The 14,557-nt window shown below is 38.6% G+C and overlaps 1 protein-coding gene across 2 annotated transcripts in view; it reads left to right on the forward strand.

Moving 5' to 3' along the window:
* Nucleotides 1-14,557, forward strand: part of prex2 (phosphatidylinositol-3,4,5-trisphosphate-dependent Rac exchange factor 2) — a 240,000-nt gene that overhangs the window by 212,810 nt on the left and 12,633 nt on the right. For both annotated transcript variants that reach the window (XM_037534146.1, XM_037534147.1), the window contains exon 38: nucleotides 4,669-4,771. In XM_037534146.1, coding sequence (XP_037390043.1) covers nucleotides 4,669-4,771 — 103 coding nt within the window. The remainder of the gene's footprint in view (nucleotides 1-4,668; nucleotides 4,772-14,557) is intronic.

Here is a 14,557-nt window from a genome sequence, read left to right on the forward strand (position 1 = left end):
ACGAGCAGACAGTGCATGCAAGTATAAATGCCAGATGCCCTTTTGCTTTTAATGAATCTGCTGACTGCAGGAGAGAAGAGCCACACTAATGGCGCAGATTGAAGGACTTGATTAATGTTGTTGTGTTAAGATCACTCTACTGGGCCGTTGTCTTTTGAGAGATACTACTACTGCTAAATGTAGAGGCTTCTCTCAATAAGATAACACAATTTACTGCCTTTTAAAACTGGGGCTTTTTAAATGACTGGCAGTTTACTTGTTCTTTTGATCTAGCTTATCTATCACAATGAAGTGAACTTGATTTCTTCAAGTAAGACATGTTCCTGGATCAATGTTCATTGGCTATTCCAGGAACAGCATTCCAGGTAATTTAGTACCACCACGTGTTGTCAGCTGTCTGTACATTCTACTCTTTCCTGAGGCATTTAGAAAATCATTAGTAGTACTGTTAATCCAGGGTCATCTTCAGGGTCGTCCCTTTTTCTTGAGTACACCGCAGATTTTGACACATCTTGATGTTGATCCCGGATAGATTTGCTAATGTTGATTTTAGAAACATCTAATGTTGATTTAGGAACATCATCTTCTTGTTGAGACTGGCTAGTTTTACTGATGCAGATTCAGGACCATCATCTTGAAGTTGATCCTGTATAGATTTACTTTTGTTGATTTAGCAACATCATCTCATCTTGAAGTTGATCCTGGATATATTTACTTATGTTGATTTAGGAACATAATTTTCATGTTGATCCTAGATATGTTTACTTATTGTTGATTTAGGAATGTAATTCTCTTGTTGATCCTGGACAGATTTACTAATGCTGATTCAGAATAGATTTACTTATGTTGATTAAGGACCATCATCTTGATTTTGATCCTGAGCAGATTTACTGATGTTGTTTAGAACCATTATCTTCATGTTGATTATGAATATATTTATTTTTATTGATTCAGGACCATTTTCTTTAGTTCTGATGCTTGATACATTTACTAATATTGATTGAAGACCATCATCCTCATGTTGGTCCTGAACAGATTTGCTCATTTTGATTCAAGATGATCATCTTCCTGTTGTCTCTAGATAGATTTACTAATGCTGGAGGCAATGATCATGTTAATGGAAATGATGTAATTGTCAATTATCAAAGTTTTTAAATTCAAACAACAGAAACCACAAAAGTCTTTCTAAGCGAAAAAATATTTTTTGCTCCTTTTTATGTTCAAAACAGCTTCATATTCCTGAATGTGCAGTAGAAGTTTTTGCAGCATTTGCACTGATGCTGCTAAATGTGTGGAGCCCTAATATCAGCCAAACAGTATATGTAAGTTGGACCCTAGTGTAAAGTGTGGATTTATTCCTGCCAGCAGCCTCTATTTTCTCCATCCCGTCCTGAAGCACAGGAATGGAGCGAGTAAATCAGGTGTTTGTGTAAACATCAGCCCGCTATGCATAAATCACAGCACCGCTATCGTCACCAAAACCAGAGTAAAAAACATCACACTGCATGCACATCCACCCACCACGAACTAGCAAACAAGCATCTCTTCTCGCTGCCAGGATGTAGAGCCCATGCATTATAGACGAGTATTAAACATGTCTAATTTGGTGCAGCCTCAGGCCTCTTGGCTCAGTATTAATTTAGCTTTAATTATCCCGGTTGATGTTGTACAGCAGAGATGAGCTCCTACTAGCAATGAGACTAGATTTAATGATATAAAATGCAAAGAGAATATTACCTGAACAGTTCCAATAACTGTGTACAATTACCATTCTTTAAGAAATAAATAAATAAATAAATAAATAAGCTAGAGGAAGTGAGCAGCCCTACACTCTCAGAAAAAAAAGGTATGACACTGTCACTGGGGCAGTACCCCTCTTGTCACTGTGGTGGCACCCTCAGGGGTACATCCCAGTACCTTTAGTCAGGGAACATAATTGTACCAGAATCCATTGAAATTATATTGACTCCACACACCCTGTGCTGTCTACAGGTTTTTTATTTTAATCTTCTGATTTAAAACATTTGATTATGAAAAGGTACAAATGTCTACTTTTCCACCAGGAAAAACTCATGTAAGGTCCACATTGGACCTTAAAACCACTGCTGTACCCTTGAGGGTACATTTACATTATTTGTACCTTGACGAATGAATCATGTACCTGCATAGTACATTTATTTCTAACAGTGTACTGCTGCAGTCTCATAGCAAATCACATGCCAGAATAACACTTTTAGACTGTTATAATTAGAACAGTAAACAACAGTAGTACTATTTCATATTTACAGTTGTGTGTAAAACTTTGAGAGCACCCAGTTGTGAAAATACAGAATGTCCCAATACAAATTGGCATCATTTCATAGTCTAATGAGCTAGCCAATTCTCCCTCAAATTTGAACAAAATGTGTAAAAACTTGATTGTTAAAAGTTAAAATTTTCATTATTTTTTCAGGCATTTTCTAGAAAATTCAATAAAAATGCACCAACTGGAAAGCAGATTGTTACTCAAGACATGCTGGACTACCAACTTCATGTGTGTCGTGTCACAGGTGGTGCACATATTGAACATTTTTAAAGCTGTGAAATCAGTTCTAAAATCTACATCCCTCTGAATTTCTTTTTTGAATTTTAATAAACATATTGTTTGTTCAATATGAAGCCTGTTTAGTTTTGTTGCCTAGGACATGTAGGTACTCAAATGATGTAAATTTTTTTGGGACGCCCCATAAATGCAGAGAACACACCTCTGCACAATTGAACGGACAGTTATTGTTTGTTTGCCGACCTGAAAGTATTGAGGGAAAATGTATTAAATATAGATTAAAGATATAAGCCACTGGAGGCTGCGCGTTAGTGCAATTTTATCATGTGTTCTTAGGCACGACACAAAGCGGATAAGATTGCAGTAATGCACAGCCTCTGTGGCTTATTGCTTTTATAAATGGCGACCAACATAAGATATGATAAAATACACAATTTGTCAGAAAATAATTTAGGTTATTATTAATAATAATCAACATAAACAAGTATTCTGCCAAGAAATGTAGTTGCTTTGCTAAGCACCAAGGATCCGCTGAATTGGGGCAAACGTTCAGTCACCCATCGCTGTATATTGTGGCCATTTTATGATTTTTTAAATTTTTTTGTCGTATAATAACGAACATACGATAACTCAGCACTGTTTAATGCAAAAGCTTTGCACCACTAGTCTTATTTAGCACCAACCCAGCAGCGCCCCTGCTCATGCTGGGGCTGAGTCCCAACCGCTACCTGTTTCCTACATAGTGCACTACATAAGAATTTAAATATGGGATCCTGCAGCCCAAAAATGCCAAATACAGCTAAGAAATAGTCATTTAGCAATATCCATACTTGATAAATGTTGCACTATTTGGCTGTAGATGCTAGAATTTCTATTTTATAGCTAGAACACTGTTTAGGGAGTATGAAGCTGTTTGGGATTGTGCCAGGGTTTGATGCTGCTTCTGACTAAAATAGGAATATTTGAAGCATGTAAGCCATTCGAGCGAAATTTTTAGACTTTTATATTGCTGTTTTAGAGTTAATCATGTCGTAAGTACTATACTTCAAGTCTGTGCTATTGATGATGGACTTGCTTGGGCTGTTGGCTGTCCTTGAGCCTGTTAGCTAGCTGACCAGAACATAAATTGCCAGCCCTTCAGTTTAAACATCAAAATGGGTTCTTACTTCATCAGTGCACTCAGTAGTCTATGGCAGCAGCATGAGAATCAAAGATCATTCCATTAACAGCAGGGTTTTTTCTTGCCGTGATGCAGTACAGTACAGATTAATTGTTGTAAAGTGGCTGTTTTCACTTACAAAATCAACAAAACTTGTTATTTGATCAGGGATGTTCAAACTGTTGCATACAATTTGTTTTTCAAAACGTCTGCCAACCTACTAGCATCTTGTGAAAGGGGCAGGACTAAGTAATAGGTGCAGCTAGCTGCAAGTAAATTAGGGAGAAAACTGAGTGAAAGGGAAAATAATTTCAGTGCTGTGGTTTCATTTATGTGTAAAAAGCTTTATAGATTTTTATTTTGTTTGTGCCGCAACGTGCCATTTTGAGTGAGCCAACACATGAAAGAGAGAGTGTGTGGAGCTGTATGTGTGTATTAAGCTGGAGCTGTATTCTCCTCACTCTCCTCAGCCACGCTCTGCTGCACTCTGTCTCCTGCCCGTCTGAGAGCCGGATGTTTGCAGGGGGCCTCTGGGGACATAAGTGTTTTTTGGGCTGGTGGATGGTCTGTATTGAAATGACAGTGAAAGAGCTCCTGAGTGTCCTTCAGCTGTTGTGGGAACGTTACTGGAAGCGCAGTTTCAGACACATGTTCTCTAAATCAGAAACGACATGTTGTCACTGGCTTTATTCAGAGAGGAATACAGTGCTGAAGGTTCTGCAGGCTGCTGAGTGCAGTGCTTTACTGATACAGGATCAGGTCTGGATATAAACATCAACCTCTGTGTTTTGAACTCAGTCTCCTGATAGTTTTGGCTTTGATCAGAGTGAAAATTATTTATCTCAGATTCTGTCTTTCTTTTTCTTTCTTTCTGTCTCTCTCTCTCTCTCTCTCTCTCTCTCTCTTTCTCTCTCTCTCTCTCTCCATAGTAAGTGGTAATGTGCCTGTTCTCTCTCGGGTCCTGTAGGTGTACTCTGAGTGTGACTCTGGAGCAGGCTCTCCTCCTGGCCCGCAGTCACGGCCTGCCGCCTCGCTGCATCATGCAGGCCACCGACGTCATGAGGAAACAGGTACAGACACAACTACTTCTCTAAACTATCACTTCTCATCTTTAATCCCACCTTAAATCACAACAAAGACCTCCAGATCACCAGCCCACCAGCACGGCAGTCTGAAAAAAATGTTGTAATGAAACCGTAACTTTACAGGAGAACTTTATATATCGTCTTTGTACAAAAAGACCCAAAAGGGGATCTCCAAAATAGTAACTTTACAGGCAAAGCTCTTCTTAATTTACAATATACGTCAATGTAAAGGTTTTTTTTTTTTAATCTTCAACAAACATGAACATGCATGTTTTTTTTTTTTCTTTTGGACAGTGACGATATGCTGGTGGGTCCAGATTTCCATTTCCTCACCCCTGTAATTTCTCAGTTTGCACTGTATTCCTTGTAATAGTAACCCTTAGGATGTAATAGGCCTGAAAACTGAAGAGGTTAATTAACACTAACTGTTAATGTCACTTAATATATGGTAGTATTGGTATGTATCAAGTCGAGAAATTGTGTGAATTACAAACTTTTAATTCATGTGTTTTAAAATATAAAAAATATTTTATTATGATTTGGATGTAATGAAAAGGTAATGTGTACTGTGTCGTTTCACAGAAAGAACAAAACAGACTTTTTCACACTTTTTTGCCATTTTTGTATATAAAGATGGGAAAAAGCAGCAGATATAAGCTGACATGGCTGGCATTTTTAGTTTGGTTTTGGAAATGAGCGTCCTCTACTGTCATATCAGGTCTGGCTTTTATAGATCCCCCAGCACTGCAACACTCCTATTAACTTCAGTGATGAACAGGTGGTGTTAAACTGTAGTATTTTCAGTCAGACTCTACAACTAGGAGTGCACAGCTGAAGGAGACTGCATTTCTCCAACTCTGATAAATATAAATATAACATAAAGACAAATGCACATAGACACTAGACAGCACAGACAGACATGAAATATATGTACATGGAAAAAAAACATACGTATATATTTTATATATTGTTCTCTGATGGTATTATTGCACAGTGTAACAGGGAAGGTTAACTTGACACTGGTGCTCAAGTAATGAGAACATTGTATATATTGCACAGAAAAACAGCTGCTTTTTTATTTAGAAGGCATGAGTTCCAATAAATGTCATCAGCTAGTCAGAACTGTTCAGGAGTTCAACAGTCCTGATAGGCCAGTGTCTTGTTAGAAGAAGTTGAGAAGTCTGATGGCCTTTGGAGAGAAGCTGCTGCTGAGTCTGTCGGTCTTGCACCGCGTGCTGCAGTAGCGTTTGCCAGAGGGCAGAATGGGCTGTGTGGGAGCGGTCCCTGAATACCTTAGTGGTTCTGCTGAGGTAGCGTGACAGGTAGAGATCTTGTACTGACAGAAGTGGGGTTCTGATGATTTTCTCTGCTGTCCTCACCACTCTCTGGAGGGAATAGGTGGATATATGTAAATGAGTTGGCTCTTGTGACGTCAGAGAAACAGTGAATTCACAACAGACATTTTGCACCTTTTAAACTGTATGAACTGGAGAGTAAACAGCATGTTTTAAAACATTAAAATGTTAATGTTACCTCATGACATCTTTATTTTCGAAAAAAGTCTGGTTTTCCATGATACAGGACCTTTGAATTGAATTCAGTTTGCACACAGAGGAATTACACCTCCGCATTTAACTCATCCGTGCAGCGAAACACCCACATACATGTACACTAGTGAACACACACACTAGGGGGCAGTGAGCACACTTGCCTGGAGCGGCCTGGCAGCCCTATCCATGGCCCCTTAGCAGCAGCTGGGGGTTAGGTGTCTTGCTCAAGGACACTTCAGTCATGTACTGTCGCCTGAGAGCATTGAACCATCAACCTTCAGGTCACAAGGCTGGTTCCCTAACCTCCAGCCTAAGATTAGTCCCAATAAGATTAGTCCTATAAAAATAAGTCTAATGTTTTAGGGAGTCTAATGTGTTAGGGATTCAAACAAAAAGAGGTTTTCAAAGTTTGTACTGGTCTGCTTGTCATAAGTAACCATCCTGCTCCCTCTTATTTGTGTGATCTTCCTCTCTACAAACCCACTTGCACTCTCAGGCCTTCTTGATATGATAGCAACCATATTCAGTAAAAATAAAGCGCTCTACTTCATCACAGAATGCAACACTAATCACTTCCCTCTGCAGTTTGAAAACGTTGTGCTATTTCTGTTTTGCTGACCTAATTAGCTTAGTGTGTTACCTTTACATGAGGAAGATGTGATCCTGCTTTAATGGAGGATTTATTTTATCAAAGGCCTGTTTAATCAGAGAGGAAGAGGCTCAGCAGTGACTCCACGTCTCTGTGTGTTTCTTCTTCTCTACACCTCTCAGTGAAAGTCTTTTTTTCACATTCTTTCTTTTTCTTTCTTTCATCCTTTGTCTTTTACACCTTCCGTTTCTCTCTATTATTTTCTCAATCTCTCTGTATTGTCTCCTCTCTTACTCTCTTTTTTTCATTTTTCTCTATTTAGTTTCTCTCTTATCTTGCACTCTCTCTGTTTTCTCTTTTCTTTCGTTCTTCCCTCTTTGTTTTTGATTTCTTTCTCTCTTTCTCTCTGTGTCACTTTTTTCTCTTCTCTAATTCTTTTCCTCTCTGTCTCTCTCTCTCTTTCTTTTTTAGTTTTTAATTCTTTTCTATTTTTCTTTCTGTTTTTCTCTTTCTTTACCTCTTTTCATCTTTTTCTCTCTTTCTCATTCTCTCTATATTGTCCCCTCTCTTACTGTGACTCTCGCTCGTTCCTCTTTTTTCTGTTTTTTTCTCTCCTTACTCTCTATTTCTCTCTTTGTATCTTATACTCTTTCTTTCTCTTTCATCTTTCTTTGTATTTTTCTCTCTTATATCACTTTTCTCTCTCCTTCTTTCGCTGATCTATAAATCATACACTCTTTCTCTGTCACTCTTGCTCTTATTGTATTTATCTCTCTTTCATCTCTTTTCCTCTCTCTGCCTTTTCTGCCTCTCCCTCTCTCTTAGTCTTCTCTTTCTTTTTCTTTCTTTCTCTTTTACACTTTATATTTCTCTGTGTCTCTGTTTTTCATTCTCTCTATATTGTCTCCTCTGTTACTCTGACTCTTGTTCCTTTTTCTCTCTTTCTCTCATTTGTTCTCTCATTTATCTGTTTTTCTCAGTGTCTTCCACTCTTTCTCTCTCTTTCTCTTCCTATCATTTTTGTAAAGTTTTTAAAATGTGTTTTTTCTATTTCTTCTCTCTTTGTATCACCTTTTCTCGTCCTCTCTCTCCTTCTTTTGTTTCTGACTCACTGTCTCTGTCGTTCCTTTTTTCTGTCTATCTCTCCTTGTCATTTCCTGTCTTTCTCATCAGTGGCTCGTTTTTCGTTCTCTCACCGTCCTTCTCTCTTTTCTCTCTCCCTTTCACTCTCGAACCATCTCTCTTCCTTGTTTCCTTTTTCAGTCCTCTTCTCTCACTCGAAGACTCTCTCTCTCACTCTTTTTTGGTTTGTCATTGCTTTCTTTCTGTCTCTTTCTGTCCCTCTTTCTTTTTTTTTTTCCCTTTCTTTTTCTCTCTCATGTTTAATTTTCTTTCCTTCTCTGTCTTTCTCTTTCTCCCTCTTTTTCTTTTTCTTTTACTACCTCTTTTGCATTCTCTCTATTCATCTCTCCCACTTTTACTGTCTGTTTCTTTCTCTCTCTCCGTTTCACTGTTTCTTTCCTCTCATTTCTCTTTTCTCTCTCATTCTTTTTTCTTTTTCTCTCCTCACTTTCTCTTTGCCTGTCTTTCTCTCCTCTCTCTCTCTCTCTCTCTCTCTCTCTCTTTGTTCTGTAGGTCCTCTCTATGTCTCTGTTCTGTAACAGTGTGGTTCTTAGTCTTTTTCTATTTTTTCTCCTGGCCTTAGACTGACCTTTGTACAGGCAGCAGTAACGGCTCTGACTGAGCCTTGTGAGCTATTCTGCACATCATTATGAACTCCCTGGCTTGTGTAATGCAAGGCCAGGAGAGTCGGGGTGGAGCTGGAGGTCAAACCACCGGTATGTTGGCCCTGAGCCAATAGTGGTATGGCTCAGGCAGCACCTGCCCTTCAAAAGCAGATTCATATTCACATAGAGGCCTCTACAGCAAAGCGCCATGCTGCTAGGAGCACTGCATGTGTATATATATATCAACCCTGCCAAACCTAAAATATCATCAGCGACCATGTTGTCCCCTTTAAGTGGCTAAAATCTGCCCTCTAGAGTGTTTGGTGAACAGGTATCCTCATGTTAGTCAGTAAAATGGATCAACATGTGGAAATTCTATGAGCTACTGTGTTTCCTATCAGAAAGAAGCTCCATGCTGCCTTTATTGTTGGATGCACTGTGTTAGTCTCTATTTAAATGCTTATTAAGTTTACAGCTTACTTTCCTCATGAAAATAAATGTTACAACAGCTTTGAGAAATTATATTACTAACAGACTGGGGTGAGGCAAGAATTTGGAGGGAGTGCAGGGTATATTTGGCACACTCTTAGTCAAGTTGCATGCTGAAATCAGGGTTGATAAGACCATATCTGGTTTCAGTATTTAAGCACTTTTTCTAAGCTGCTTATCATGCTGGGTTGTGGGGGGTGCTGAAGCCTATCCCATCGCTCATTGGAAGGCAGGAAACACACTGGACAAGGTCACCAGTTCATCACAGGGCAGAGATAGATAGAATATATTAGTAAAAAATAATGTATTGAAAAAATTATACATTTAAAAAGCATACTAACTTTCAGATATACACTCTTAGAAAAAGATTGTCACTGGGGGCAGAAAAAAACTGTCACTGGGGCAGTACCCAACTTGTCCCTGAGGTACACTTAGGGGTTCATCTTTAGATAGAGAACATAATTAGACCATAATCCATTGCAATTACATATAAGTTGTATTGGATCCCCTCACTTTGTCATGTCTCCAGTTTGGGATTCTCATTGTTTGTACCTTGACAAAACGAAAAATACACAGTACATGTTTTCTGACAGCATATGAAGCTCATAAAGGATGTTCCATATGCTTTATTTGTATGTTTGTAATGGACATTAACATATAATTGAGCTTGTATTGTGGATTTTAAAGTGATTCTCTCAGTAAAGAGTCCTGGAGTAGAGCTGCTGCCTCTGTCTTCCATTCCTAACAGATACACTGTTAGAAATAAAGGTTTGTCTATCAAGGTACAAACATTGTAAATGTACCCACAAAGGTACAACAGTGGTCTTAAGGTCCCAGGTGAAAAGTTCATATTCGTACCTTTTCATAACCTAATGTCTTAAATCAGAGCAATAAAATAAAAAGCCTGGAGACGAGACCCATTCAATGGATTATGGTAAAATATGCTCTCTGAGTAAAGGCACTGAGATGTACCCTTGAGGGTACCACCCCAGTGACAATAGGGGTACTGCCCAGTGACAGTTTAGTACCTTTATTTCTGAGAGTGTAACTGAAACCTGGTTAGTTACATATCCAGAGCTTACAAAAGACTTGGAGTGATCCTTTTTGTTAAAAACATGTCCCATGATTAATCAAAACGTGATCGGTCACCTCCTCTCTCGGTTCCTTATTATGATTTAGGCCTTAGATCTGTTTGCCTCCTGGCTGTATCTACCTTAAATAAAATCTGATTGGACAAAAGTTTCTGTTCTTGTTTCCAACCAAGACTTACAAATGAAATTGGACTATTACTACAATAATAGGTTTTCTCAGAAAAGCCTATTTTCTGAAAGTATTTCAGAAGTTCTGCCAAAAACACCTCTATGTTATATTTAATGAAGTTTGGACTTCACACTTAATCACATTTCATGTCTTTGTATTGACGCAAATAGAATAGTATAGTGTTTTACAACATTCATAAAAACTCCCTCCAACCATTTACACATTTACCAGACTCTTCAGCTGAATGCTTTTCTTTTTCTCTTATTTCTAGAGTTCCTGAATCTTTGATTGGCATCCAGTTTAACATATAGCTCTATTGCCATCACTTTAAAACACTTCGCATTGCATGTTCTGACTTCATATCTCTTATCTTTTCCATGAAAAAGTTGAGCGTGGTTGATTGTGGTACTGCAGGCGTGCGGAGGTGGTTTCCATAGCCTGTGATAGCTCGATTTGTTGCGGTTGGCAGTTTAATAAAGTATTCAGTGGACTGGTCCGCCTGGGGAGGTGAGTCTCAGCCCCCACAGGTTCCACTCAGACGACAGATTAATGTGGATGTGAATGGCTGTCTCTATAGCTCCCTCTGGCTGGCTATTTATTAATTCACCAAACGTTCAGCACCTCACAGAGTGCTGTGGAAAAGTCTCATCCATCAGCACATCAATCAGTGCAGCTGGAGTCTCAGTTTGTGAGAACGCCTCATAAAATTCTGCAGTTTACTCAAAGTTCAGTCACTAAAATGAATAATCAGGATAGTTTTAAAGCACAATTAAGTTCTGTAATCAAGGAGCAGCTGCTTGTCCCTTGCATATAATTTACAGAGATTTTCCGGATGTTGGAAAATGAAGAGCAGGTATATTGAGTGTCTAATGAAGGTGATATATAGATATGGGTTCAAAAAGCACAACAGAGGATTTTCAAGGTACCCCTCTGGAAATAAAAAACCTTCATTTTATCATGGCTGGGGACAAAAGGTTAAAACATCCATCCCAGCACATTTCAGCGTAGGCCATTCAGACTCTTTCTGATAAAGGCCTACAACAAAACACATTTGGGTGGCTTTTTAAACCTGTCCAGTACCATGATATAATGAAGGAGTAAGCCATGAGTGGTCATGCATTACTTTGATGGCCATGCATTACAGTGATGGTTAATGGGTGTTGTTAGGCATGAAGCTTTTATAAAACAGTGACAAAATGCATTCGCCTTTATTTATCATATAGAAGTTAAACAAAATAAAAATGTGCAGGTTTGACCACCTTAAGTGATACATGAGCTTCTCAGCGTCTGATTCATGAAACTTTTGTACTGTGTGTGCTGAGCGCAAATGATGAATTGGCTTCAGTGCATAAATTCAACCCCCCACCTACCTGTACCTCATACATTATATTACATATCATTTACATGACGAATGCACTAATTCATGCAGATGTTTAAGTAGGGAGTCAAGCTTCAAGCAGTGTGTGTGCCAATGGCTTTGCTTGTAGGTGGAGTTTGAGGTCAAACAGTGAGTGCATTGCTTCCTGTACTCGCCAAACTTTATAGTCTTAAAATTTAAAATGTTGATTGGAAAGAATAAAACGACTTAGTTTTTATTAAGATGATAGAATTCTGTGGTTGTGCAGTGTGATTATTTTACAAAAAAACATTTTAAAAAGCTTGATTATTGCAGTGTTTGAGATACGTCTGCGCTAGCTGTGTTTATGTTCTTTATTTTTTGGGTATCAAACAAAAGCACAGTGTAGTATGTCTTTAAATGAATCATAGTATATTTGTTTATATTAGCATATAGGTCAAATAACTACATTCAGTTTTGTACTGGATTGCCATGTGCATAAATTCTAAGCATTATTATTATTAATTTCTATTTTTATTGTTATTATTGGTATTATAGATGACATTGTTAGTAATTGTGTTTAGTTACCTGCAAATTAGGCAGGTGCAAGTTCAAATCAGGTTGTTGAATTATTATGACAACCTGGTATCAACAGCGACTTCACAGTTCATCCATTATGTCATTGTCATTTTTGGGATGGGATATTCCAGACAGTCATGAATCTTATCATTTTGCTTACACTAAGACACAGATAGAGCCATGTGACAGTCACACCTTTCATATATGACAATGTTTAATGCAGTTATTCCACTTTTTAAGCAGCCTTTTCTCATTTGATTAACGCCACTAACACAATGCTAATTTCCTCTAGCTCTGCTATAAGGTTTTCAAGTATATGTTAGCATCAAGATAACAGTGTTGCATGCAAGCATTTCATGTCATCTGTTCAAGAATAATTTTTACTTTGTGTGTTGCATTTTTACACCAACCGTTTTAGTAAGATTTGAAATTAAAGTCTCTTACTAAAGTATTTTTAAAGGAGCCTATTAGCCTGTTAGCTATTTGGTGATTATATTAGCACACTCTAACAACTAACAACATAAACATTAAAACGTACAAATTAAATCGCAATTGCATCTAGTTAGCTAAGTAGCTATAAAGTTTTCAGTTAGTAGCATGCAGCGATAATGACTAAATAACTAAATGTCATGCTAGAACAAAAACCCTTTTTATTCAGAAATTTGGGATAGAATAGAATTTGGGAAAGAATATTTTTGCAAATTGAGAGTCTTGTGAGTTAGCTTACAGCATTCGTCCCACTATAAAACTTTCCGAAGGTCGAGCTGCAGACAATTCCAGTCAAAGAGCATATTAACCAGTGCTCATTGGTTTTTATGATGCATTGTGAAAAGTTTGAGAGAACGAAAATTTCCATTCACTGGAACAATTTTCCATTCACTAGAGCCTGGGAGCTCTTTGAGGCACCCAGTGACTCTTAATACAGAATTCAGTTGAAGTGCTCATGTACACTCACTGGCCACTTTATTAGGTATACTTCAATTGCTTGTTAAGACAAATAGCTAATCAGCCAATCACATGGCCGCAACTCAATGCATTAAGGCATGTAGAGGTGGTCAAGACAATTTGCTGAAGTGCAAACCGAGCATCAGAATGGGGAAGAAAGGTGATTTAAGTGACTTTGAACGTGGCGTGGTTGTTGGTGCCAGACGGGCTGGTCTGAGTATTTCAGAAAATGCTGATCTACTGGGATTTTCACGCACAACCATCTCTAGGGTTTAGAGAGAACGGTCAGAAAAAGAGAAAATATCCAGTGAGCAGCAGTTGTGTGGATGAAAATGCCTTGTTGATGTGAGAGGTCAGAGGAGAATGGGCAGACTGGTTTGTGATGATAGAAAGACAACAGTAACTCAAATAACCACTTGTTACAACCAAGGAATGCAGAACACCATCTCTGAACGCACAACACGTCGAAGAAGATGGGCTACAGCAGCAGAAGACCACATCGGGTGTCACTCCTGTCAGCTAAGAACAGGAAACTGAGACTGCAATTCGCACAGGCTCACCGAAATTGGACAATAGAAGATTGGAAAAATGTTGCCTGGTCTGATGAGTCTTGATTTCAGCTGCGACATTCAGATGGTAGGGTCAGAATTTGGCGTAAACAACATGAAAGCATGGATCCATCCTGCGTTGTATCAACGATTCAGGCTGCTGGTGGTGGTGTAATGGTGTGGGGGATATTTTCTTGGCACACTTTGGGCCCCTTAGTACCATTTGAGCATCGTTTAAATGCCGCGGCCTACCTGAGTATTGCTGCTGACCATGTCCATCCCTTTATGTCCACAGTGTGCCCATCTTCTGATGGCTACTTCCAGCAGGATAATGCATCATGTCACAAAGCTCATATCATCTCAAACTGGTTTGTTTAACATGACAATGAGTTCACTGTACTCCCATGGCCTCCACAGTCATCAGATTTCAATCCAATAGAGCACCTTTGGGATGTGGTGGAACAGGAGATTTGCATCATAGATGTGCAGCTGACAAATCTGCAGCAACTGCGTGATGCTATCATGTCAATATGGACCAAAATCTCTGAGGAATGTTTCCAACACCTTGAAAGTGTGCCACGAAGAATTAAGGCAGTTTTGAAGGCAAAAGGGGGTCCAACTTTTTACTAGCAAACTACCTAATAAAGTGGCCGCTGAGTGCGTGTACATATTGAGTATTTTACAGAATCTTTTCAATATGGCTCGGCCAGTCAGAACACTACTATGGAAATTCATTTTTTGATTTTTC

Source organism: Pygocentrus nattereri, chromosome 24 (assembly GCF_015220715.1).
Source record: "Pygocentrus nattereri isolate fPygNat1 chromosome 24, fPygNat1.pri, whole genome shotgun sequence".
NCBI classification, from domain to species: domain Eukaryota; kingdom Metazoa; phylum Chordata; class Actinopteri; order Characiformes; family Serrasalmidae; genus Pygocentrus; species Pygocentrus nattereri.